The sequence below is a fragment of the Musa acuminata genome, chromosome BXJ3-9 (genome assembly GCF_036884655.1).
Source record: "Musa acuminata AAA Group cultivar baxijiao chromosome BXJ3-9, Cavendish_Baxijiao_AAA, whole genome shotgun sequence".
Lineage (NCBI taxonomy): Eukaryota > Viridiplantae > Streptophyta > Magnoliopsida > Zingiberales > Musaceae > Musa > Musa acuminata.
In genome coordinates, this window is record NC_088357.1 from 48,774,056 (window position 1) to 48,799,420 (window position 25,365).

A 25,365-nucleotide genomic window follows, 5' to 3' on the forward strand; every position below is an offset into this window, starting at 1 on the left:
ATAAACCACACCACAAGCAGTCCCCACTGGACTCAGCTCTCATATCATACATAGCTTCGAGTGGGTGAGCTCAATCTGATCTCTTTTAAGCCACCCTCTTTTAAGTACACCGCATCATCACATGACAGCAAAGGAGAAGAATTCAAGAAACCACAGCATCACAATTAATTCTTCCTTGAACTCTTTCCCTCTCAACGACTGACTATGCTTCCCCCTTGGCTTTCGTCGTATGTGATATTGAAAGAACCCAACTAAACCCACCCGGGTAACGAGGGGGTGGTGGTTCGGTGGGGTCAGCATATGTCGACGTACGGATTCGTAAAAGGTTTCACAAGTACAAGAAGGAACCGTGAGAGTTTATTTACACGGCATGCAGCAACTACGTGCGTGGCCAGCAAGTCAAACACATGTTCGATGATATAATAGATACAGACACGCATACCTTTCGATAAGGACCGATCGCGTCATCATCAGCACATTCATGGTTTGGCAGAGCCTCTTAATCCACAGAGGACGCTTCTTTGTATCTAAGGATTTCAACGCCCAAGTAGTCGATGGTGCCACGAACGGCCACACGAGGCTTCTCCACCTTCACTCTCACAGCAGATATCTGAGGCAATTGAAGTAGCGTGGTATTTGCAATCAAGTGAGCTACCGACTCCAACAGATTCTGAGACGTACCCTCTACCACTTCCTTCACTATCCTGCACATCCACCACCAACTCCACAAGTTAATGTTGTAATGTAATCCACATATGATGACATGCAATCCAAGTTCTTGTTAGTTTTGCCAAACAAGAAGAAAAACTTTTTTGATTCACTTACCAACTCAAGTGAAGATTTCACGGAAAAGTAGTGACAGCAGTGATCTATCATATCATGCTCTCAAAAGCAAATTTCCTGACCAGACTCTACACTACCATCTATTAACCACACACACACACTAGTACGCTTAGAAGAAGATAATTGCTATCACCAAGAGAGTTTCCAAAATATATCAGTAGATATGAAGGATCCATAAGCCAAATTAACAAAGTATCCTAAGCATGACAAGTTATATGCATCCAGTTCACGAATTTCTGATGCACAAGTCAGCTTTCTGAACTGGAACCATTTGGCTCCATTCCGCTAGCTACTTACATTCCACCAAATACAGCGACCTTTCGAAAGGTTCACTCCTACGAAACCCATAAACCAATACTATTTTTATATGAACAATTGGAACATGCCACTGATAAGCTGATGCATACATTGTCCTGCAGGATTATTATAAGCGCATTTGACTATATTGTTGTGCACCACCCAAAAGTGAGTTCTTTGTGTTTTATGGGTTCCTGAAGTTTTGAACCTTGCGAATAAACCGTCCCCAGGCCTTAAGCTCACATTTTGCATCTTTGTCGACTCTCTTCAAGTTTATCAAACCAAGTAGGAAGTTTGTGCACACCATTATGTACAGGAAGAATCATCGTCCTTGATGTACAAGATAGTAAAGGCCACTGAGTGGTCTTGGCACACATCCGGGAGAGGTCGGCATGGCATGTCACCCATTTTGCATGGTGATATGATTCAACCTGTGTTCACACATGACTGTTGGCGCCACTAACCTAATTATATATTGTACCAGAAAGATAATACCAAAGCTAGAAGTGAGGATTGTGCAAATGCATGAAGGATAACATATTGTCAAAATGTTTCCTAGATTCTCCATTTGCTCCAATGATACTGTAGCAATAGCACGAAATATAAACCATCATTCCACTCTGCAACAACCCTGCTCCTTGCATCCATTCTCATTCTCTCGAATAGTGAACATCAGTAAAATATGTTATAAAGAAATTCTCATTCTCTCAATTTCCAATATTCCATGGAGGCAGGTCACCTCCTGATGCTTAAGACATTCTCATCACAGTGTGTGCTATATTAAGAGTTCTCATTTCAAGTACTAAATTACATATGGTCTTCCCTCCATTCGCAAAAGTTCACATAATGCCTCAACTGTGAGCTCATTTTTGCTGTCTATCTTGATAAAATTATCAAAGGTAGTATTTCATTCCAGAAAACTACTTGCACGTTCAAAGGCTCACATTAGTCTATGAATATTACCATGGCTAAGTCAGGATGAAAACTAGTGAATTGGGTGTTCTTTAATAAGATGTATGACCAAAAGAGTTGATGAAAAATTTAGCAGCCAGTCTTTTTAAAATAACTTTACCAAAAAATATAATGAACCTATCTTTTGCTTAGAAGAAAAATCATCTCTAAACTTTACGTATGGTTGTGGCCTCAGGTCATCCCATCATTAGGGCCTTAAACTTAGAGATGAAATAGTCAAGTCAGTCACGGGCCATTTCTGCAAACAAGCTGGTTAACATTGAAAAAAAAAGAAAAAAAGAAATGGTTGATCGAGCATGAAATCTAACCCCACCCACCACTAAAACAGAGATGCAGACTACTAGGTACCAAGACAAACAACTATGCCGGTGGCCATAGCAGATACATCTTAGAGGAAATATATCAACTTTTTATAACTGCTATAAGTTTTATTAAAACAGACATAATGTATAACCACTGCATTGTCAAAAAGGAAGAGGGAAAAGAAAAAGGAACAGTTACCGATAAATAGCAGTATAGCTGACTGTGTCAGAAATGTCATCAGATTTACCAGCATTGCTCAAGTCCATCCAAGCATCCACATCGATCACAAACTTTTGACCAAGCTTCTTTTCCTCCAGTTTCAAACCATGAAATCCATGAAACTGCAAGCCCCTTAGTATCAGCTTGTCTTTATCAACAAAATCACGTTCACCCATGGATGATGAACTTGATGAAGTATATAAGGTTTCAATTTTCAGAATATGCAACAACAAAAGAAGATACCACGATGTATTGGCTCCAACATATCACTTAAAAAATAACATTTAAGTTGGTTTCTATAAAAAAAAATTGCATTGATGAAAGCCAAAGAAATTAAATACTATAAATGAAATGCAGCTTGACATAGATACCTGCATCTGCAGATATAAGGTTCAATTATATATCACTACACGGAGGCTTTAAACTTGCAGTTCAAGAAGGATGCAATATAAAGACGAGATAAACAGAGCTCAAATAGCCAACAAGCACAATGCGAGACTTACTGTTCGGTTCTTTATATCGGATTCAAATGATAGCAGCTTCCCCAGTTTCATGAATGTGCAAGTACACTAAATAAACAGTACTGACAACCATATCTGAATACCAACCTTTCCTACATCTTGGTTGCTCCCGACAGCACATAAATGGCTAACCTTTTTTCTTTTCGAACGAGAGACAATATGGTGACCGGAGCCCGAAAAGACCGACTTAAATCAACCAAATCCGAGGAAGACTTTTTTTGCGAAATTGGAGCTGAAGATATCAACGACAAAAAAAAAAACCCTAGAATGCAATTTTAAGAACCAGCCGCAGGTTTTCAAGTTTAAACAGCTCGATGGAACCCAATACCCTATCGTGAAGATCTATGGACCGATATTCTTCACCGGTTTCTATGACTAAATCAGGACGGCCCTTCATTCGATTGGAAACCCTAGAATGCAATTTTAAGAACCAGCCGCAGGTTTTCGAGTTCAAACAGCTCGATGGAACACAATACCCTATCGTGAAGATCTATGGACCGATATTCTTCACCGGTTTGTATGACCAAATCAGGACGGCCCTTCATTCGATTGCAATCCGTAAATCGTTGCAAAAAGAAACTCAAAATAACTTGCAAGGAGGCAGAGATCGATTACCTTCGCGCAAGACTCCGTCTCCACCATTCTCTCCCACCCGATTCCTTGGAGATGATAAGGGGGCAGACTAAGGGGCGGGAGCGTGTCCATTGGTGCCGCCGAGGGGCAAGTCATCGCCGAGAAGTCCTAAGGATCAAATCAGACCAACCACGGACGGCCACGAGTTGACGATGCACGAGAACGCACGGAATACCACACGGCGACGGACCTTGTCTCGCATAACCTATTTGAGTCGAGCACGAAAAATAAAGTTTAGGCAGGCGTTCAATGCAAATAGTGAGATCATAATCCTACGTTTAACAAACCGGAAGGCAAAACTTGTTCGATCAACAAAGAAAGAAAGTCGAAGCATATCAAAAAAGAAAGTCTTTTTTTTTTTTTGTCCTCTCCACAAAGAACTCATCAGGAATTTTTTTTGCTTTGCTACAGTCAATCAGAACAAAACATTTTTAGTTATGATAACGAACAAGAAAGCTACTTGGCTCTAAATCCTGTCAGATGCAATTCATTTCCATCCATGTCTAAATTGGTTGTCAAAGTCTTATAGGTCAGGCTAGATTGCATCACGCAACACAATACCAATGACGAGTTGTCACCGTACCATTACTCCCAACAAGTTCATGCAATGTATACAGTGAGCCAACAACAATCCACGCACCCGAGGACAGCCCCAAGTTCCACGGTGCATTACACAAACACTGGTCCATGACACTGAAGGATCAATTGCCCTCTCCCATGCTTACAGGTCTCTCTATCTAGCACATAAGGGTTTGATTAAACATAGATAGTCACGCAAATGATAAGCTACCGAGATAGTCTGATAATGAGACAATTATTTATTGCGCTTAACGGCACGTCTTCCTTGGCCCTTCTTTGGAGGGCCCTACCGAGAGAGTCTAATAATGAGACAATTATTTATTGCGCTTAACGGCACGTCTTCCTGGGCCCTTCTTTGGAGGGGCCTTCCCGCGGCGCTTCAACATTTCCAACTTGGCCAATCGCCTAACACAGGCAGAAAAATAAATAAATAAAAATCAGTGAAGATAAGTGATCCATATCTCCAGTTTCAGAAGAAAGTTTTTCACAAAAATATGGTATGATTTCATTTGCACATAGTGGATGGAGACTACAAAAAAGAGTTCTTCACAATACAGTTTAGCAGGATCTGAAATTTGTGACAAAAGTTACCTTGTCTAATCCGATGGATTGAGTTCTTGATCGCTTTCAAGCATACGAAAAACTACAAAGTGGTAGTAGTTGCAAGATTCGATCATCACAATAGAAAAAAAATTAACAGTGCATGCTAAGCTTCTAATGAGTTTGATCGATGATATGAAGATGTGCATAGGTTATATCAGGTCACTGGGATGGGATAAAAATGCCCAATCAAGTTCAGAAGATGTTGAAAGCTGCTTGTAGGAATCCCGAATTTGACCAAAAAAAACCAAGCAACGAGGTGGATGACTGATCTTGAAACTTCATTAGTTTATGATGTCAGAAACCTATCCTGCTCTATTAAAAGCTGAAAAGCATAAAGTTGCGGGTGTCAAGCCATATTGTGTTTATTTAGTTCCAGCTTAAAAATTAAGAGTCAAAGGCGGTCTGGTCAAAAGTGAACCTATACAGCCGGAGCACATTTATACTGATTTAAAATTTGTATTGTTCAAGTTAAATTTGCTAGCTGTTGTACAATATGAATAGGCTTCTATAAACATAACAAAAAAAAAAAGGAACTCTATTTCAGGAACTGTGTTCTACAATGAACATTTTAGACCTTATTATGCCATAATATCAGGTCAAAGACAACACACAAATGTCTCAAGTAGAATCCAAGATCATCCTCCAGTTTCACGCTAACACTACCCACAGTTAGCAGATAATTTCTACCTATATACTAATATACATTCATCACGTATATAGATCTATACTCATAGAAGAGTGCTACACTTATCCAAGGACCTGAATAATGAATAGTAAACTTAGCTCACACAAGTAGATCTTTCTGCCTTTTTATCCATGACAATTCAAGAGTTATAAATAGGCAAGGGATCGAGGAATTTAACAAATTTGTAGATCTTATGTTATCATAAATTACTACAAAGAGAAAGCAGTTATAATAATGTCATAAAGTAAAGATCATGTTAAGAAGTATAACGTGTGCTTGTTTCTTTAATCTATATGAATGCTGGTGTCTTAACCAAAGTAACCACCAGAATATTTTAATTAATTAGAACGATATTCCTGCTGCATCAACTACCTCAGCAGGATAAGTATGATAAATGATATGGAAGGATGGTAAGAAAAGAGAAGTTATATGAATATAGCATCAGACCACCTCTGTCACAGCCTCCTTTTCTCATCACATCCTCCTCCCTCCCACCCATCTCTTTCCCTCTCAGGTCCAGACGATAGCAATGCACACCAAGTGTCGATATGTCAAGTCCGGCCGCCGACAGGTATCAGCACCGGACTGAGATTTTAAACCTTGATTTTTAAGTATGCTAAAAATGTCCAGTTCTAGATCACAAACGAGAAGGTGTTCCTTTCGCTTTACCGGTAACAAAGTCCGAAGGGTCCAAAGTTTGCAGTAATTCTGATATTTTTGACACCAGACAAACAGATGGACACCAAAAGATTAATAACAATGATTCAGGATCCGATATAATGTCTTGCATGTCAGAAGCGAGCCTTCAATCATAGAAGAAGAATGGTTTCCATGATAATAAGTGAAACTACATTGCAGTGACGATCAAGTGATAGTGGTTGCTTCGAAAAGCAATCGTGGCATGTGTACTAGACAAATGCAAGCAATAATACAGAAGCACGGAATTTTGCCTGCAACCTCATTCTCAAAATTACAGCATACAGATGCGTTCTTCTGTAGAAGGTACTCCGCACTATATCTCATCAATCATAACACACAAAACCATCCTACTTTTTGGTCCATCATGCACCAACTCATACTGTTTTTCCATGTAACTTATTACGTGATTTGCAGAGGTCATATATCACCACCTACAAGAAACAAACAAACATATGCGAAACACCACGACGCTACAACATCGGTTTTCAGAAGCAAAAGGCCAAGCACGTAGAGTGCATCGAAAAACATCGAAATGGTGCACCACCAAATACGGGGGGAAAGAAAAAAGATATTAGAGGAGGGGGGGCGTAGACGTACAGTTTCTCCTCGCGAGCGAGGACGAGGGGATCGTCATTCTTGATGTCGTAAGGGTACCACTGGGCGACCTTGTCTCCGATGAGCTTCTTCCGGAGGATCTTGTGAGGGGATCGCTTCCCCAAAGGATTCAGGACGTGTCCGAAGATCCTGGCCCGCGCCTGCGCCAGCGCCACCCCCTGCAGCGCCGCCGCCGTCAACAGGCTCATCCCCCCTGCCTTGGCTTGCCCTTCCGAATGTGCTTCCGGCCACCTAAACCCACACGCCCCCGTCGCCGACCGTCGTCTATGGGCCACCCTAAATTTGTGGGCCCAACACTCCTTGCCCTTTCGCCCATTAAGATCCCTAAGACCCAGTCGCCCGTTAAGTTAAATATTAGGAACGACTCCACATCGGTGCAGAACCAATAAGAGACAAACATGAATCCGACCCGAACGATTTCCAGGTTCAAGTTATTGATTTGATCCAATATTTATGTTCGGATTCCGGACTATTTGTTGTGCTCCTTCGGTCGACCCCTACCAACTACAAGCGAGTGGAAGAAACCATTACAAAAAGTTTATTATACCTTTCATATTTGTCTTACCCGCTTTGCTACTTACTTGCCTGTTAATTAGACGCAGCAGAGGACCCACAGGTGGACCCTCATTGCTCCACTGTGGCATGTAAAAGCATCAGGCAAACAGGCGAGCGGGTAAGCCGCCTGAGCGTTTTCGTTCTATGTAACACAACATTATAGAAGATGTGAATAGAGAGGAGCGGAGGTAGATGATGAATAGTACCAACTCCGCCCTCTAATCTGAAAAGAACAAACGAGTTAAATACTCACAAACATCCTTGGCATGTTTACATGAAGTCATGTGTGCTTTGCACTTTTCCTGTCCCAACTCAAGCAGCGAAAGACTTCAACATTTATTCTTCGGCAGCTCCAAGTTACTTGCAGATGTGTTTTTTGAGACGGACCTCAACAATAAAGCAGATGAATCCAATCTCTTTCCTGAGCACCGTGCAGAGAAGGATACATTACACCGGTGCAGCCGCTTCCCGCTTTCTGCCCCACCTGGGAGTGGTCTCGATGAGCTGATGAGGGAAGAGCTGCCTCTCCCGCCTCGTCAGCTTCTTGAAGTTGCTAACCCGCAGCTTGGCTATCTTCGCCTCCTCTTCTGGGGTGGTTTCTCTCACCACCACCGTCAGGCGACATTTAGGTCTCACCATGATCCCACTCCTCCCTTTAGCATGGTAGGATATCCGCTTCAGATGCACACCCTTCCCGACGAAGGCTTCGTCTATCGCACCACCCCACCACAGCAGCAAATGTGAGACAGGCAGCTAATTGTCTCCCCTCCCACCCCAAAAAAATATCTCAAAGCATTCACTTACCAACAAGAAGACGATCTGGGTCCAGTCCATGATTATGAGCTGCATTAGCTCGGGCTGAATGTATCACCTGCAATACATACAAGAATGCAGTGGTTCTGAAATAGGCTGCAATTTATAGATAATAAGCTCACATATCAGAAACATTCCCAATATTCAAAGAATGCAATTACAATCGACAACTGAATCAAATTTTTGCTCCTGCAAGACACGAGGTGATGCTTTGTGATACCTGATAGACGGTCTTTGCAGCTCGTTTGACAGTTACTTGCAGTTGCAACAGAGCATCTTCAACACGCATTCCACGTACTAGTTTAGCAACCAGATTAACCTTCTTGGGACTCTGACATCAACATATCCAATAAGAGATGAATGATAAAATCAAAAACCCAAAGGGTGCAATGCACAAGGCATTTGAGCAAATGTTTTAATCAATACTAGAAAAACTGGTTTTGGAGCATGTTCAAACCAAATTTTCAAACCTTGTACCCTTTACGCAGAGATAAGGCCTGTATTTAAGGTCAAGCATGAAGTAAACTGAATCGTCTTGCATAGATGGGCTGATCTCAAAGGGTTTATATCTTAAAAAGAGTACGAGCACTCATGCTGTGCAGCTTTTCTGAGCAACTAGCAACTATGAAACCACAACTGCACAAAAGGTGCTATGGATAAAGTATACCTGTCTTATATCTTTCTTAATAGCTTGAACCCTCAATGGTTTTGATAGTGCATCATTTTTTCCAGTCTTCATAGGATCCCCCATAAGAGGTGTCAAAGGGGATGAAATAGGTACAATGTTTGCATCTTCTTCCGCAAACAGTTTCCTCGAACTGGAAATTTGCTGCAATAGGAGGACATGTGGTCAAAAATACAGTATGAACAACTGTCTGTCACTATTTTTTTCTTTTTAATTGTGTCACTCTGAGGTAGTTAAGTTTAAAGAAAAATAACGATGACGTCGCAAGTAAGAAAAGCATCTTACTTTTCTTTTATATCAAGAAACTTAAATAAAATTCTAGTGCTAAAAATCCTGCTTCTTTGCACCTGGAGAGCTTAATTTTCTTAAATGCAGGTCCAACAATTCAATGATGTATAAAAGAAATGAAGGCAGATAGTATATTGGTCTTCCATTCTTCATTATCTTGATTCTGACATACAGTTTATTTTATGTGTAATGTTTTAAGGCAATTACCAAATGTTGCAAATATTGATAGGAAGGCCTTCCAATTCTTGAGGAAGAAATATCAGAAACTATCCATGGATGTGCAAATTGGCCTGCAACAAACACAAATTTGCCTCTTAATCAGCTCAGCTTCAGGAATAACAGAATAAGTCACACTAGAAATGGCTGTCATGTGAAAAATAAAAAAAGAATTAGTAATCCTTCAGGTCAGACAATATACCAATCTGATGCTACATATTTCACATCTGTAGACAAACAAATGCACCGGTTAATACTAATGCAAAAAGCAAATTTTGTATCAAGTAGGTTATGGTGCATTTGTCAATAATATGCATTTCAGCCATTGGATAGGATGCAAAAACCAAAGTTATTTAGGAGGTACAAATGCATACGATTAGAAATATTGCCTTGGTGATGCATATTCACACTACCAGAGATGGCACATTCAATAAAAGTGTTTGTCATGAATTTTCAGAAGGTTACCTGGTGAATAGAGCTTAGTGCAAGCATCATACCCAATGGCAGATGAACGGCCATTGCGCTCCATCATGGTATTGACCTGGCGAAGAACAGAACGTAGGCACCTTTGCCATCCCACCATGGTATCTAATTCTAACAAATCCAAGAATTGCAAGAGTCGTGGTCAATACAATGCAACAAACAATTGCACACAATATATATGATACAAGAAAAGAGTGCAATAACAGTGTTACTTTCATAATCTTAATTTAAAAATTGCCCTATAAAGATCATGCGTGAAACAAGGAAACTAAGTGACTAGCTACTATCACAAACTAAGAATACACAACCAATGGCAATGTGTGTGTTCATGATAACAGTCAACTTCAAAATCACATTAAATGAAAAAAATTAAATAAATAAATATCAGTTGGAGATGGCAATTTCCTGGCGAAATCCAGATGTCACTTTAAGTAGGGAAACACCAACGTCAGCCCTTTTTTTTTTTTGTTCTTTTTTCATTCTTCATGCCGAATGACAATTTAGCAGCTTTTGTACAGAAATGTTACATGTCTAACATTTATTCGGTTTCAAAACCACGAACCACAAAATTATCTGTCAATTCATACGATGCCATCCATGCGGGGGTTACGGTCAATGCAGGCATGAAAGTTGTACCAGACTAAAGAGTAAGAACGAAAGACGAAAGAAAAAGAAGTCCAAATCGAGGCATTTCAAAAATTACCAACTGGTATAGCCGCTGGAGCAATCCAGTTCAATAAACAAAACATAGAATGTGACCGATAAATGCAAGAACTGAAGTTACCGCAATGCCAGTAACTCCAGCCAAAACCAAATCCAAACGTATTGTTAATTCGATGCGCTAGTATCAGTAGTTACTCATATGGGTAAATAGTATTTGCCCACCAGGACAATACAGCTCGACTGCTCCCAAAAATCGATCATCGAAACCAAGATCAACAACCCAACCCCCCCCTTTTGCCCGACCTGAATCACCACCAAGGCAAGAAGAAGGATAAATAAAAATAAATAAAGACAACGAAATGCCGTGTCGGTTGATTCACAGAACTGCTACTCATGAGGGCTCAAAGTGCTAATTATAAGACACCGATCTCACTGCTCCTCAGGATCTGAATGAACGCTCCGATGGAGCAGCAAGTAAAAGAAAAGAGCGAGAGAGAACCACTTGGCGGCGGCCGGCGACGACAGGCAAGGCTTGAGAATTGGGAGAGAGGCAGCGAGCGACGACCGGCTCTCAGTAACTCGCCGGCGGCAGTCGGGCTTGCTTTGCTTCGCTTCGCTAGGGTTCAACTTCGGGGGTGATGGAAATACCGGGCGACTGTTTATTTTATGTTAATCATTGGTAGCTTGTCGAGGCGCCAGATTTTACCGAGTCGCGACGCGAGTCCGATCTCAAATCGGGTTCGGTTCGACATCGAACCGGCTCATACATGAAATTTGACATTTGATGCTGACGTCTACTGGAATCGATCACTCGCATCATTGCCATGAAACGCTCTTGGTTGACCCAAAGATGGATGACCCGTTTCGAGCCCAAGAACGTAGTGGACGCCGTTGCCTTCCTTCTTTAAACAAACCGTTCATGTTGTAAAAACAAATCTAATTTACAACATATCAAAAGAAAATTGCTTTCTCTAATTAAATCGGTCAGATGATTGAGTGCCCAACCACAGTTCAATATGGATTTATATGTACATAACACTCAAATCATCATTTGCCAGCGCTACCAGACCTGTCGCAACTTCTCAGATAATAAATACTTCATCTACAAACTTGGTTGTTGGTTTCCTTCAATTTTCGGTTCCGCATTAGGAACGTCTCCACATCTGATGGCATTCTTCGACCGTACGAGAAATGCAGTCTGTGAGTCATGTTTGACCTCCCTCAGTTACATTCGAAACTGAAAGCTTTGGGCAGTTTCTCCTTGATCTGTGTCAATCATGCATTCCATTTATCTTCCTCGTATGGACCCATAGAAAAGTTTTCAAACTCCAAAATATGAAGAATCATCTTTGCTTTGTTCTCTTCTCCAGAATGGATATCAACCACACAGATTAGAATTGGAGTTTAAAATCGCAAGGCGAAATCATTTGCCGTTCCACCAATACGCCATAGACAGTAGAAAAGGGGGGGAAAAGACAAAAAAAACAAAAGTCTCATTGCCCTTGTTATGATGAAACACATGACAACTTCTCAACATTCTGCTGGAGTCTTGCTAGGCAAACCCCTGATGACATGCTTGCATTGAAACCTATAAAAAAGCTAAGCTTGTTAGAGATGCCATGGAATAGAAACTCTTCAAAATTAGCACACTTTTATTGGGCCAGTCACAAGTAGAGAAAGGCGAGGTTGAAGATTGATCTTCTACCAATATCATTACCATTGTGCCATCGGATTCTGGTAACTAGCAATCAACTTCTTCCTCGGCATTCAGTCTCAAGTGTTAGGTTAATCTTATCGTAACTACAAAACCGAAAAAGTAGAGCTGACTAAATGGGTAATGACATGAGCTGTATGTAATATAATCTTGAGTGATAATAGAATATACTTAATTAATCCTGATGACTAACAGTTTGGTGCTTTAATAGAATATCTGCCAAACAAAACAAAGAAACTGTTCTGAGTTCAATCCCATGCTCCTTTACTACAAGTTACTAAGCAGTTCTTCATGTATTAGAACAAGAACGCAATAAGGCCGTCAAAGATTCGAGGCATTTCAAAAGTAGAACTGGCCCTCATGATGGGATACAGGAAAACTTGCCGAAAGAGATTAATATCTCAATTCCACATAGATAAACTTTTACCCAAGGTTAATGCAAAATCAATGCAGTAAAATGCATGTGAGGTTACATACCAGATCGCATCATATTCAGTGGAATTAGGACATAAGGAGCTGCCAGCAAGTGATGTTCGATGCAAATCATCCATGGCACGTGCTTGAATCTTGCAATTGATGTGTAACTTGAGTGGTACTACCTGTGGCGGTGCCAAAGAATCAGGAAAACAAAACCTTTTTGCAACAGATTAAGACATCATCGGCCTAACAAAACAGTAGAACATATCACCATCGTCTGGAATGTCAAAGTACCTTTTTGCCGAATCGGAAATCACGCTTGGGAAAAAAATGCAGAGGCAGGCTGAAAGTAGAGGAACTTCTGACGAGCAAGAACAACTTGGACGGACCTAAAAGCAATCAGAGATAATTTTTAAGGTGAAGGCAGTTGTCAATTATCTTGATCGGAAATAGCAAGAGTGGAAAAATTAGAACAAACCTGTGTAAGTACTACTCCCGGCACCAGCAGATATTAGAACTCGAATGGCCTGGTCATGAGAATCATGTTAAACAGAATGTATGACGGTTCACATGATGGCCAGTTAGAGTTGACCAAGAGAAACCAACCTTTCTAGCAATATTATCAGAAATTTTCCTTTCAGTGCATTTATTTGCATTTCCAGAACCAAAATTCCCTCCAGAAAATACCAGCTGGTATACGTATTGAGGTCTCACAATACTCGCTCCAAGAATCAAAGTAACTTCTCGAATGTCAGGCATCTCCTCCAGCGCCAGTCGAAAAGCAGAAAGTAAGCTCGATTTGGAACACATCAATTTGTCCAGCCTCCTGATCCCCTGTTTGATCTCTCTTTTCCTCAAATTATGTTTCCTCCTATCGGATGCCTTTGATTCTTCCGGTGTTCGACATGCCTCTTCCTAGGAACAGGAGCTTCTTTGGATGAGAACATTTCAGCCCGCTCGAAAGATCATAACTGAGATATATATTGACCGTTTGACCTACCAAACTTTCATGTTCCTCCTTTAGAGCATCAAATTCATTTTCGAGGTGTTGAAGCAGCCTGCAGCGACGAGAATACCAAGAAATGCTCTTATTCATCTTCAAATTGATGTAACCAATTATATTCATCTGTAAAAGGACACCGAATCGCAAAGGAAACGAGAAGCAGACTCAATTTACATGTTTGGTGGAACTCTGATATTTCTAACACTGATTAAATGATTTTATTCTAGAAATGCGTAACAGTTATACTGCACACATTTAGTTTGAATGTGTTCAGTATAACTGTGAAAGTATACTACACACAATCAAACTAAATGTGTGTAGTATACTTTTTTTCTGTGGTTGGGGGGGGGGGAAGAAAGTATTGCGAAATTTGGAATCAAAACTGTAGGAACTTAACATATAAAATCGATATGTTTCTCGATCGGGATGGGATAATCAGAACCGACCACTTGATTTCACTGTCATACAACCAATCAAAGACGAACGGATAAATTGGCTCTCAGAATTCAGCTGCGTTAATTAAACCTTTATCTTCCGAGCTAAACATTGCAAGTTGGAAACAATCAACCAGAAAATGGATATAAGAGAACTACTCTCGAACAGAAAAATCGCGAATGAGAAAAAGTCCTCCGAGAACCCACCCCTTCGAGAAAACCAATATCACGCCAAACGAAGCCCCAAAGCAATTTGGGTGCACGAAACAATTGAGAAAACCAATATCACGACAAACGAAACCACAAAATAATTTGGATGCACGAAACATTCGAGAAAACAACATCACGCCAAACGAAACCCCAAAAGAATTTGGGTGCACGAAACACGCAACGTCCGCCCATCTTGCACAAGATCACAACAACGTCCTCCATCATCACCGATCCATCCCTTTTCCGTTGATTCCTCTCGTACATTGCCGGAAAGAAAAGAAATTGCAAGAGAAAGAGCAAGAAATGTAAGGGTAAACTAGGGTCCGAAGGGCTTACGACGGGATCTGTTGGTGCATGTAGAGGACGAACCCGAGGATCTCCTTGACGATGTGGAAGATGTCCGATCTCCCCAACCCGTCCGCCGCTGCCGCCTCGATCTCCATAAAACCTGGCCGCCCTCCTCCTCCCGATTCCATATGCTCCGACCAGAAACTGAGGACGGGAGGAAGATTTCAAAACACACGCAATAGCGGCTGCGCTTAACGGGTCAGAGTCTGGGAAGCAATACCCGTAGCCACTTTTAATCACGCAGCCATGCCGATTTCAAACCACACACGCAACGGCAGCTGCGCTTAACGGGTCGGAGTCCCGGAAGCAATACCCGTAGCCACGTGTAATAACACATCCATGCCGATTTCAAACCACACACACAACGGCGGCGGCTGCGCGCTTAACGGGTCGGAATCTGTGAAGCAATACCCGTAGCCACTTTTAATCACACATCCGACACGTGATACGGATCCGCGTATTTTTTTATTTAAGGTATATATATCGCTCAAAATATAAAAATGCAAAAGGTAGTAATGATAATAATAATCATCATCTCAGATGAGTGCATGTTAGATGGAGATTAAAACACGTGGATCCATGATCACATTAGGGATAGAGAAAGCAGCGACAGCAGTCGGCTACACCACCGCATCGGCAGAAGCTCAGGGTTCAATCATCGGTTCACGGCGTGACAGTTGCTCCTGATCTGCCCGTCGGTCCCCGTGAGAACCCCGATGTTGCCCATCCTCGTTATCGACTTCCCGAACGCATCGAAGAAATCGCCGGAGTCGAGCAGCTTGTCCACGATCTTGCTCGATTTGCCGTCGGTCAGGAGGGCGGCGTCGGACTGGAACAGGCCCTCCTTCTGCTTCAGGGTGACGTAGTAGTGGTCGTCGAACGACAGGCTGCTCCCTGGATCCATCTCCACTGTCGTTGTTCTGTCGGTCGGACTGCACTGCGTCTTCAGGAACGCAGCGTGGGTCGCGTTCAGGGACGGGTCGGTGTCGCCTTTGCCGGTGAAGTTGTAGAGCCTGTTCCTGATGATGCCGCAGTGCCCGACGCCAATGGTGTGTGCACCTGCCAGACAGCATCAAATTCGTGTTACTTAATCCTATACAACTAGTGAAAGCACAAGCACTCGAGGGTTGCAGATTGGTTCGGCAGATGTAACTGGGTTTTCATGGTGTCTACTTATATATACTATGCTATACCTGATAAGACGACGAGGTCCTCGACGTCCAGATTCTTGCTGGCGAACTGTTGAACGAGCCTGGTGAAGTTGGCGCCGGGTGAAGGAATGTCGGCGAGGGCCTCGGATGCGAGTGATACATTGCCGTCCCTTCGGCCGGTCTTCACTTCCCAGAGAGGCTTCTGAAACTGCCATCAAACATCAAACACTTAACACGGCTAAGAGTCAAAGTTGGTACACACAACAAGAAACCACGTAAGGTTTGTGCAGTGCAAGTCGATCGTCAGCGACTTACTTGAAAGGATACCGAGTCTCTTGCGGCCAACGCAACTATGTCAGCGCAGGAGACCCTCCCTGGGCAAGCCTTCTCCAACGCCGCCTTCACCTGATCGATGACTTCGAAGCCTGCTAGCGATCGGTTCGGGATGGCATCCTTTTCGGCGCTAATGTTCGCTGTTGAATCCAGCAACACGGAGGCATCACAACCCTGTCGTACGCATGCATGCAGCCACATCGTGTCAGTCAGGAGGGCTATATATGTATCCATATGGATATGCATGACAATTAACCATGAGCCTCCGTGCGCTTACCCTCACGAAACAGTCATGGAAGAACAATCTCAGGAGTTTTGCAGGCAGCGTCGAGTTGCTCTCGACGCTTGCCCACACCAAGTCCTGAACCATTTGCTCGGCCTGAGGGCACAGCTTCTTGTAGAAGTGCTTTTTTAGTTCATCTGCTTGCCCTCCGGAAGAGAGGCCAAGAAGCACCACACAGGCCAGAAGGAGGAAGGTGGCCTTCATCTCTGTGCTTGCCGTTTGCTACTGCTGCTAGTATGAATCCGCTAGCTGGCTACATCCGTCGAGCTTTAAGCTCCATGCTGCCCTTTATATACAAGATTCGAGAGTAAGATCGAGGGGCTGGCAACTGTAGATTGTTTAAGGCTATCTTTGGTTGATGAAGACGTGAAGACGCTCTCTTCTTCGCATGTGTCATGGACTTGTGGGTCAAAACGATCTTGCTAATGCAACAATGAGATCGATGAGTATAAAGCTGAGGAAGGTTGCGTGCAGCTTCCATGCACCAGCTAAACCTAGTCTAAATCGTTCATCTATAAGTCTGACAAAAATATTTATTCATCGTTGACCATTTGGAGTCACGGAATTCTCCTTCGCATGCTGGCTATGAAGAAGAAGATGATGATCCTGGTGATGTTTGCTAGAACTAACCTCTCTTTTGTTTTTTGGTTGTTGTTTAAGCAGTCAGTAATTGAGAATACAATTCATTAACCCGATGCGACATCATTACCATCGACCAATTTGGTTACCTCCCCTCTTAGTCGTAGAGAGATAACAAAAGAAAGAGTGCATGCAGCCGATTGCAGTAAGTCATCGGGTTAGTGATACGATTTACATATGACACATTCATCCAAGAAAAGATTCGTCTCGGCACATTAATGGTCGTCACATATGGATGGTGTGGACAGGAGACATCAGAAAAATAAAAAGAAGCAAACAGACATGGATGGATAGGAATCGATTAGCTGCCCGCCCCGTTGGCGTAATAATTGATTAGCGAGTAGCATTCTGAGTGTCTTTTTTCTTAACGAGGCAGGTTGCGATGCAGAGTCTCAAATGGCCTCGTCGTCTTTTCCCGGTAAACCTCTTGTCCCGAATCAAATGAATATGATAAGAGAAACGAGGGAACCAGGAATGCATATAGTATTAATAATACAAAACCTCTTTTATGCCCATCTAGTTGACTTTGACTTTGTGGTGTCCCTCATTAATACATAAGAGTTAGGTGATGATGAAACGAGAGAGACAGAGAGAGAAGGTGGAGGCCACGAGCAGTGGAAGTAAGCGGCCAATTGAACGTACTGATGATGCGTGGAAAGATGGAGAGACGCCCTTTATTCGGGCGACAGGTTCACGGCAAAAACATTTATATATGTTCTGTAAGCACCGATGATGAGCCCGCAGGAGATGAGGGCTGCGTCTGTACCCTGTTGATATCGTGTGTTGCGCACTGCATGTGAAGTGGCGTGGAGTCCGGGAGGAGAACATGAGTTATCATCCATGCAGTCAACGGTACTGTCCATCCATCCATGTAGTCAACGGTACTGTCCAGCTAATGAAGAGTAATCGTCCACAAAATCACATGCGCTCCGAGGCCAAAGTCGTCGTCGTTCGTCTCGGTAATCGCCCATTGGCTTCCAATGTTTATTGGCAAACACAAAGCAATAACGATGAGAAGAAGAGGAAAACCGACCGGTGTGTCTTTCTCGTCGCAAACGGCGTTCCCTTTCTTTGTTGAACGAGGGCGCGGCGCATGGCACCGTCAACCAACGCAAGGGATTCGCGCAAAACCATGCCATGCTATCCATCAAATCCGTGCTATAGGACGTGTGGAGTTGACTTGGGCACGAAGCTATCGACGAAACCAACCAAAAAAATATTATCCAATCCTTGACGCTTACGAGTTGCAAGCAGCCATTTGTACGTCTCCCCCCTACATCGAATGCACCGCCCGCCCCTCCCCCCCCCCCCCCCCAGCATTCTTATATACACCCAGGGAGCTTAGAAGAAATAAAGGGGACCATTATTTATATGTAGCCGACGAAAAGAGAAGATTAATATATTCATTCTTTCTTTTTGTTTTTTCTTCTTTTTCTGTCACGGATGATGCACCGAAGATAGATACTGTGACGAAGTGCACTAGTGACTGAAACTTAGATATCGCCAACATCAGAGAGATGAAAGCTGGTAGTGGGAACTATGGTATATATGTCATCCTCGACCCCAAAGATTCAACCCTGCATTAGAATTATGGTATATATGGCATCCATCCACAAGTTTTTCTTGCTTATTAACCACAATCATGGCATCGATTAAAGATGAAATATTATTGCATGACTCTGTGGTTGCCGGGCACCAAACCGCTTCTACCATAATTCCACGAGTGACTCAACCTTGCAGTCCAATAATAATAATCCCCGAGTCGGGTCGAATTAAAAACAAACAATTATAACATACACAACCACAAATTAGCAAAAAAAGGTCGGACAAACATATATTTCTTTTTCAATTGAACCTATCAAGCCGTTTTATTAATTTCAATATACGGGACGACGATGATAAAACAGCATTGTTCAGATCAACACTTTTGTAAGATACCAAAGCGCTCCGAGTAGAAAACGTCCACAGCCTACTGCAGGGATGACATAAAGCAAGAAAAATCCACACAATATATAGATGTCGGTTCTTAGTTGAAATTGCGTGTCATGATACTTCCAATCACAAACCAATAAGAAAATAAAAGCCTGAAAACAGTTTCTTGGGGTTTTCCTTTGACAGAAAGAAAACTACCTTAGGACGCAGACGAAAACAAGGATGACTTGAAAAAGATCGAGGATGAGGAAGCATGTCTTCCGAACCATCGTGATTCACTCAGGCAGATTTTGCACACACCAGATCCTCGATCAGATCCGCGGCATCCTGCACCGTCACAATGCTCTGGGCGCTGTCTTCTTCGACGGTGATCCCAAATGCCTCCTCCAGACCCATCACAACCTCAACCTGCACCACAAGTTTGATTTTATTATCATGTACTGTAGACCCAATCATAATAGGGCATGTAACTTTTTCTACATGTCCGAGCTACTGCTACCGATATATTTGGATAAATTATGAGGGCGTCACATTTTGCGTCTCCGCTTGATGGTGGTAACACAGAAAATTACCATGCCTAAACATTACCGTGCCTAAACACCAAACACATCAACCCAATCTTTCGACCAGAATTTATGAAAAGATCACCTTCAACATTTTTTTGTTACTAGCATCAACTACAATTTAACTTGGCCAGTTAACTAGCTTGTCACAAAATAGAAGCAGAGACAAATGTGCCAGAAGAAAAGCTATCATGAATGGGGATATAATAAAAATTATTCTCCAAACCATGGCATTTTCACTCCTAGAGCAAGCTACAGAAGAATGGAACTCATTTGGAGTGATTTAGTAGATTAGTTCACACATCGTCACTCTTTGATTAGGCTCTAATGTAAATTCTCCACTAAACCGTATAAGTTTTGCTATCTTTTGAGTACTCGAAGCAGAAACAAACTTAGATATTTCTTTCTCGACAACATTTCCGGTAAGATCAGAGATGTGGATGGTACCGTGTCAAGAGAATCAGCCCCAAGATCAGCAAACTTTGAGTGTCCAGCGACAGTGGCGTTTTCAGGGAGTGCCAACTGCTTCTTCACTATATTACAAACCATCTCCAGTGTCTCTGGTTTGGCCTGTTTTACCAAATATATGATGATGAAAATATAACTATTAACTATTAATCTAATAAGCATAACTCATGTCAAAATGAAGTGCTCAAAAGCATGCAAGAAAAAATTAGTCTAAATGAGATTGAAACATCATTATACAATCAACAGAAATCCTATTCTCCCTCCAGTTAACCAAGATGACCACGTTATCCAGGTATCCTCAGTATCTAAAGGATATCCCTTTTTAGTAACTACATAAAACTGACCATTCTGAAACATGGCAAGCATTCAGGAAGTATCCCATGGATAGACTTTTGACAAATTCCAAGACAATGGAGCATGTGTTTAAGATTTGAGTACGTAAGATTTCAGAATTTGGTGCTGAAGCAAAATATTATTAATTAATGCCCTTACAACAGCAAAATTAACAAAAAAATTCTACTGGAAATGAGGCAACTAAAACACTTCACCAAATATTACTCAAACCACATGCCACCAAATATTTAATTATAGCAAAGTAATTAATTTGCTACAATATGACAATGACGACATGCACAGAATAACGATATTGGTAAGTACAATAAAAAAATTTGCTAATGTTAGGAAAAAATATATATATTGGATGAAAAATATCTTTTTTTCCAGTAGCAAAATACGACCATATTCTCTGTTTGCCTAATTCACTAGTTGCTATTATCTATAGTATCTCAAGAAATGCATGAAATGCAAGATAGCTATACATTGAATTTAGAAATTTCTGGTAAAATGATGTCTTGCAGAGAAATCTCCTTTTTTGGACCTTGTAGTAATATTGGATGGAAACTAACAAAAGAGGACAGCAGCAGTTCTAAAACAAAGGCATGATAGTGAGACTGATAGTAAAAAACTTATGGCAGATAAAGGGGCAAAAGAAACATACAGCACAAGAAATCCGAAAGCGTGATGTTGCTGGGTGTGATCTTAATGACGGAATGCTCTTTCTTTGGCTGGCAAAAGAAACGGATTTGACAACAGATAAGCCATTAAATACCTGCAAACCAGAAACAAAATCATATCATCATGTAGACTAACCAACAGTTCGTTCAATAGAACAGCATGGGTCAAGTAGTATACCAACAACACATGTGTGCCATCGGTAGGTTCGAGCAAGTTGTTAAGTAAAGGACTAAAGCTGAAAAGTTTGGTACGTAAATTGAAATGATAAAATATACTACTTGGCAGTGAATATGTAATGCTATGTCCATAGAAAGCCCAGTTACTGATGAGTGAATAATAAGTTAAAATCTTGGATATAAAGGGCGGTAGTAGGCACCCTTATTCTCAAACTGGAGAAATTATATGCAACACGAAATTTAGTGGAACAAACATTCCCGTCAACGACACCACAAAACAAATCAAGTACACAAAACTCACCAAAATTTTCCAATAAATATTCAGATGATTAAGATATATAAAAAAATCAATGGATCTATTTTAAAACCCCAACAACCTAAATTGTCTGTTCAAATCCGATAAATAATGTTTTTGATTAATCATCATTGGAAATGCAATGCTGCGAAATCCGGCCTTGCTTTCATAACTACAGGGTTTTAGCATCACCATCTTCTGCATGCAAATTTCATGTTCAATTCCGATAAATTAGGTCTTTGATTAATCATCATTCGAAATGCAATGTTGCGAAACCCGGACTCGCTTTCATAAACTACGGGGCTTTAGCATCACTATCTTCTGCATGCAAATTTCATGTTTACTTGATGAATCACACAAATTGCACATGATTGCCCAAACCTTTACTCTAGGTGTTAGAATCTCTAGGGCATCATGTCGCATGTGATAGTATAGCAACGAGGAAAGAGGTTAGAAAAGAGGTCAGACAACATCATTTAATTAAACAATTAAGTGCAAAATGTGATTCCAGTAAATCTTGATTGACAACAATATTCGACCTCACTAAAAAACTCAAAGAAATAAAACCTACTTTGTGAGATTAAGAAGGGGCAATAAATTTTTATCAGGTTAAATAAAGAACATGGAGATCACATTCAATTTCTTCAATAAGTCGACAAAAAAAAAAGAAAACAACCTCTTCCATGATGATAACCGATCTGGGAAAGGAAACATTTTCTAGCAATCAATGATCTTTAGAATGTTCTAAAGAAAATGCCAAAACCACAAATTAATTTTGTGCTTCCGGTTTCCGTTATACCCTCCTAAAATGAAACGTTGTCTTTGCTGATGTTGAGTTCAATATTTAGGGGTTCTTCAGACTACGGAAATCTTTGAAATTTTTGACGGGTTGGTGATCAGTTCAAAGACGAGACTAAAGTGTCTATATTTGACAATGACCGTCATTACTCACAGCAGTATGCTTCGAATGATCTTCTGGTGAGGCTAGCTTAATAACAAAGTAGCAAACTATATGAATCAAGGCGCTCTGATGGATCAATCCAGTCGATCCATCCGAATCGAAGATCTCCAAAAGAAGAAGAAAAAGAGTTTACCATGCCGTTCTCAGATCTACAGAATCAAACAGAGCTCAACGAAAAAAGAAATAGATAACATCTTAATGAAGTAACCAGATCCGCAATTCCGGAGAGATCAATCCGACGAAAAACCTTGCAGAAGGGCGAAAAACAAAGCAACGAAGTTGAGATCACGGAAAGACGATATAAAAGGCGATTGCCACCTGCAGCGATCGCCGCGACGGCCGTGCGGAGATTGAGATCGCCGTTCCCGTGACGGAAGCCATTGCCGACAGATCGACCCGAAGATGACAAGAGAGAGAGGAACACAAGGGGCGCAAGTGAGGCAACGGGGAGGCGGCTGATCATAAAGAGGAGCGAGGTGGCTTCGGTAATATCGACGTTAAAATGACCAAAAGGCCATCCAGGAGAAGGCATCTGCCGACCTGCCTGCTCTTTATATCATCACTACTGGCCCATCCCGGCCTTACCAATGTTGACCCGTCCAGTATCTAAAACCCTCGAATTCGTCGACACACACTCTTACCGCCTTTAATGCTAATGTTACTACGAACATTGACATTATATTTGATCTTATTGCGGGAGGAAATTAGGATTTGACTATTTGTATAACCTTCTTCACGCTCTTTTCATTCGAAGCATCCTTGCCGATTTATTGTTCATCCTTACACAAATATTTTCACCATTAATTCCAAGTCACCATGAACAACTTCAAACACAAACGAGTCGACGATCCCACACGCTGAAGCAGAAGAAGAAGTAGAAGAAGAAGAAGAAGAAGCACATCACATTGGCTTGCATCCACGAGGAAACCTAGTAGTTCGATTTACGAAGGCCCAGGAGGCCGAGGACGACGAGCAGAACGTACGCCAGGGATGCCACCATCGACAGAACGATGGCGGCGTTGACGCGGGCGCAGAAGCCGCCGACGGCGTGGCAAATCTCTGACCACCCAGCCAAGCGTTGTTGTCCGTGCTCCAGCACAACGCTGATCGCAGTTGCCGCACCGTTGCCGGAGAAGAGGAGGGCCACCATGACCAGGTCGCCTATGGAGAAGGGCAGTAACATGATGCTTTTGCCAGCTTTGCTTGCGATGAGGAGCGCAAGGGAGACCACCGAGTAGAACGACACAAGGGTGTTGGCCACTATAAAGTACCTGGGATTTAGAAAGAACAAGAGAAGATTAGGAGGCAAATATCTACCTACTTGCTCCTCCTCGATGCCAACATTGCTAGAAAGATATGATCTAGGGAGGAATTGCTACACGAAGGCTGCGGAGTTGGTCGACTTGGTCGATCCGGTGACGGTGGATACGAAACCCGTAAGAGGATTAACGAAGAGAACCGTGACGGTCCCCCGGGCGGTGCCCATCACGATGGTGGCGACTAGTGATAAGACTATGGCGCTGATGCGGAGGATGTAGCTCAGTAGACGCATCCAGCTCACTGGAGCCGGCACTCCGACGTTGTAGGCAGGAGGCGATTGCATCGCTGGCGGCGCTGCTGCCGCATGAATAATATCGTGGGCTTCGCCGCCGGTTGTCCCATGCATTCCACCAAAACCTGGCCCATTATTCTGGGACTCCATTCCCCTTTGAGAAGGAAGGATATCAGAGACTTTAAGTGCTATATACGAGAGACGTCAAGGAGAGAAAAGCCGCGAACTAACTAGCCAGCCAGTCTAGGAAGAACATCCAATGCACCACTCACTAGTAGTACTCCTTGTGCCTATCTACCAATGGAAATAGGAGATAGTATGGCGCCCTGCGTGTGTATATACATACATACACATGTATATATAGCGTGTGGGGACGCATATTGCGGAAACAATGTGCTGCCCATGTGGATTGAGTATCACGTACTGAGATCACATGTGGAAGTATACTACTGCGGAGGCGGAGACAAGATATTTAGCATGTATCATCATTTTGTCAAAGTTAAACCTCGTTTCTTCGTAGCGTATTTTGGATTCTGCGATCAGATTAGCTGTCTTTTCCGTTGCGTCAAGTCTCGTGTGATCCTCAAATCAACCGGTTGGCATCAGTGATTCAATATACTTCCCATATGGCGGCGTCTGTATGTGAGACGGCCGCAGCACCTCCGGGGAAATACACACTTTGTCATCTCTCGCTCTCTCTCTCTCCCTCTCTCTCTGTCCGTATGTGAAAACGAAACGAAAGCAAGCGCAGGAAGTTTGACTATTCAATCATCTAGTCGCAAGCTTACAGGTGTGGCATTTGAACCAGTCTCGATGAGCCTGCGTTTACGTCAACGCAGTTGCGATGCTCGAAGATAAGGATCCCAAGCTACGTGAAGATAGCATAAGATTATCGTCAAGCTTTAATGATGTATTAAATGTAGACCCCTAAAAGAGAGAATGATCACTTCCGACCAATAACTAAGATCTAGAAAGTTGGATTTGACTATTTTCAATCACGATTTCTGATAAATAATTTGGACTCGAAAAAAAAAAATTCAAATTCTCTAGACGCTCTTATTAGTATCGCCATCATCATAACTATTTGAGTCATTTAAACAGATGTTAGTGTCAACTTCGACTTCCCCATTAGATAGAAGGGATAGTTTGGTGGAGAGAAACCGTGGCAGGGCAGATATCACAGGGTCGGCCCATTTCTTT

General features: G+C 42.1%; 6 protein-coding genes across 11 annotated transcripts in view; all 6 read right to left on the minus strand.

Moving 5' to 3' along the window:
• Positions 1–7,383, minus strand: part of LOC135648911 (dihydroneopterin aldolase 2-like) — a 46,774-nt gene extending 39,391 nt beyond the window's left edge. The window contains exons 1-4 of one of the 3 annotated variants that reach the window (XM_065166927.1): positions 6,952–7,092; positions 3,771–3,993; positions 2,614–2,756; positions 336–704 (exon numbers count right to left, since the gene is read on the minus strand). In XM_065166927.1, the coding sequence (XP_065022999.1) occupies positions 500–704; positions 2,614–2,756; positions 3,771–3,884 (462 nt within the window). In that variant the 5' untranslated portion in view covers positions 3,885–3,993; positions 6,952–7,092 and the 3' untranslated portion in view covers positions 336–499. Of the gene's footprint in view, positions 1–335; positions 705–2,613; positions 2,757–3,770; positions 3,994–4,346; positions 4,773–6,951 lie in introns of those variants that run through there. The other 2 variants (XM_065166929.1, XM_065166928.1) reach the window with 2 other exon arrangements.
• Positions 7,384–7,748: 365 nt separating this feature from the next.
• Positions 7,749–11,330, minus strand: LOC135648909 (uncharacterized). Of its 2 annotated transcripts, XM_065166926.1 has the most exons (8): positions 11,172–11,328; positions 10,895–10,975; positions 9,992–10,120; positions 9,518–9,600; positions 9,005–9,166; positions 8,558–8,668; positions 8,329–8,395; positions 7,749–8,234 (listed from the first exon to the last, which is right to left on the minus strand). In XM_065166926.1, the coding sequence occupies exons 3-8, from the start codon at positions 10,107–10,109 to the stop codon at positions 7,972–7,974; spliced, it is 804 nt and encodes a 267-aa protein (XP_065022998.1). In that variant the 5' UTR covers positions 10,110–10,120; positions 10,895–10,975; positions 11,172–11,328; the 3' UTR covers positions 7,749–7,971. The 2 variants fall into 2 exon arrangements, with proteins under 2 accessions (XP_065022998.1, XP_065022997.1); XM_065166925.1 differs by lacking the exon at positions 10,895–10,975 and having other exon boundaries at positions 11,172–11,330.
• Positions 11,331–12,008: 678 nt separating this feature from the next.
• Positions 12,009–14,988, minus strand: LOC103999484 (uncharacterized). Of its 3 annotated transcripts, XM_065166922.1 has the most exons (8): positions 14,787–14,988; positions 13,804–13,861; positions 13,410–13,718; positions 13,282–13,330; positions 13,098–13,192; positions 12,864–12,985; positions 12,390–12,472; positions 12,009–12,260 (listed from the first exon to the last, which is right to left on the minus strand). In XM_065166922.1, the coding sequence occupies exons 1-7, from the start codon at positions 14,924–14,926 to the stop codon at positions 12,421–12,423; spliced, it is 825 nt and encodes a 274-aa protein (XP_065022994.1). In that variant the 5' UTR covers positions 14,927–14,988; the 3' UTR covers positions 12,009–12,260; positions 12,390–12,420. The 3 variants fall into 3 exon arrangements, with proteins under 3 accessions (XP_065022994.1, XP_009419516.3, XP_018673806.2); XM_009421241.3 differs by lacking the exon at positions 12,390–12,472; XM_018818261.2 differs by having other exon boundaries at positions 12,009–12,472.
• A 326-nt stretch (positions 14,989–15,314) lies between these two features.
• LOC135648424 (peroxidase 24-like) lies at positions 15,315–16,840 on the minus strand. The gene is made up of 4 exons (XM_065166115.1): positions 16,560–16,840; positions 16,265–16,456; positions 15,992–16,157; positions 15,315–15,857 (listed from the first exon to the last, which is right to left on the minus strand). The coding sequence occupies exons 1-4, from the start codon at positions 16,767–16,769 to the stop codon at positions 15,454–15,456; spliced, it is 972 nt and encodes a 323-aa protein (XP_065022187.1). The 5' UTR covers positions 16,770–16,840; the 3' UTR covers positions 15,315–15,453.
• A 2,350-nt stretch (positions 16,841–19,190) lies between these two features.
• LOC135648403 (acyl carrier protein 1, chloroplastic-like) lies at positions 19,191–23,130 on the minus strand. The gene is made up of 4 exons (XM_065166061.1): positions 22,932–23,130; positions 21,165–21,275; positions 20,147–20,269; positions 19,191–19,544 (listed from the first exon to the last, which is right to left on the minus strand). Exons 1-4 carry the CDS (start codon positions 22,992–22,994, stop codon positions 19,416–19,418), a joined length of 426 nt encoding a protein of 141 aa, XP_065022133.1. The 5' UTR covers positions 22,995–23,130; the 3' UTR covers positions 19,191–19,415.
• Positions 23,131–23,357: 227 nt separating this feature from the next.
• On the minus strand, positions 23,358–24,482 carry LOC103999481 (CASP-like protein 1E1). Its single transcript, XM_009421237.3, has 2 exons — positions 23,993–24,482; positions 23,358–23,884 (listed from the first exon to the last, which is right to left on the minus strand). Exons 1-2 carry the CDS (start codon positions 24,313–24,315, stop codon positions 23,542–23,544), a joined length of 666 nt encoding a protein of 221 aa, XP_009419512.2. The 5' UTR covers positions 24,316–24,482; the 3' UTR covers positions 23,358–23,541.
• Positions 24,483–25,365: the final 883 nt, after the last annotated feature.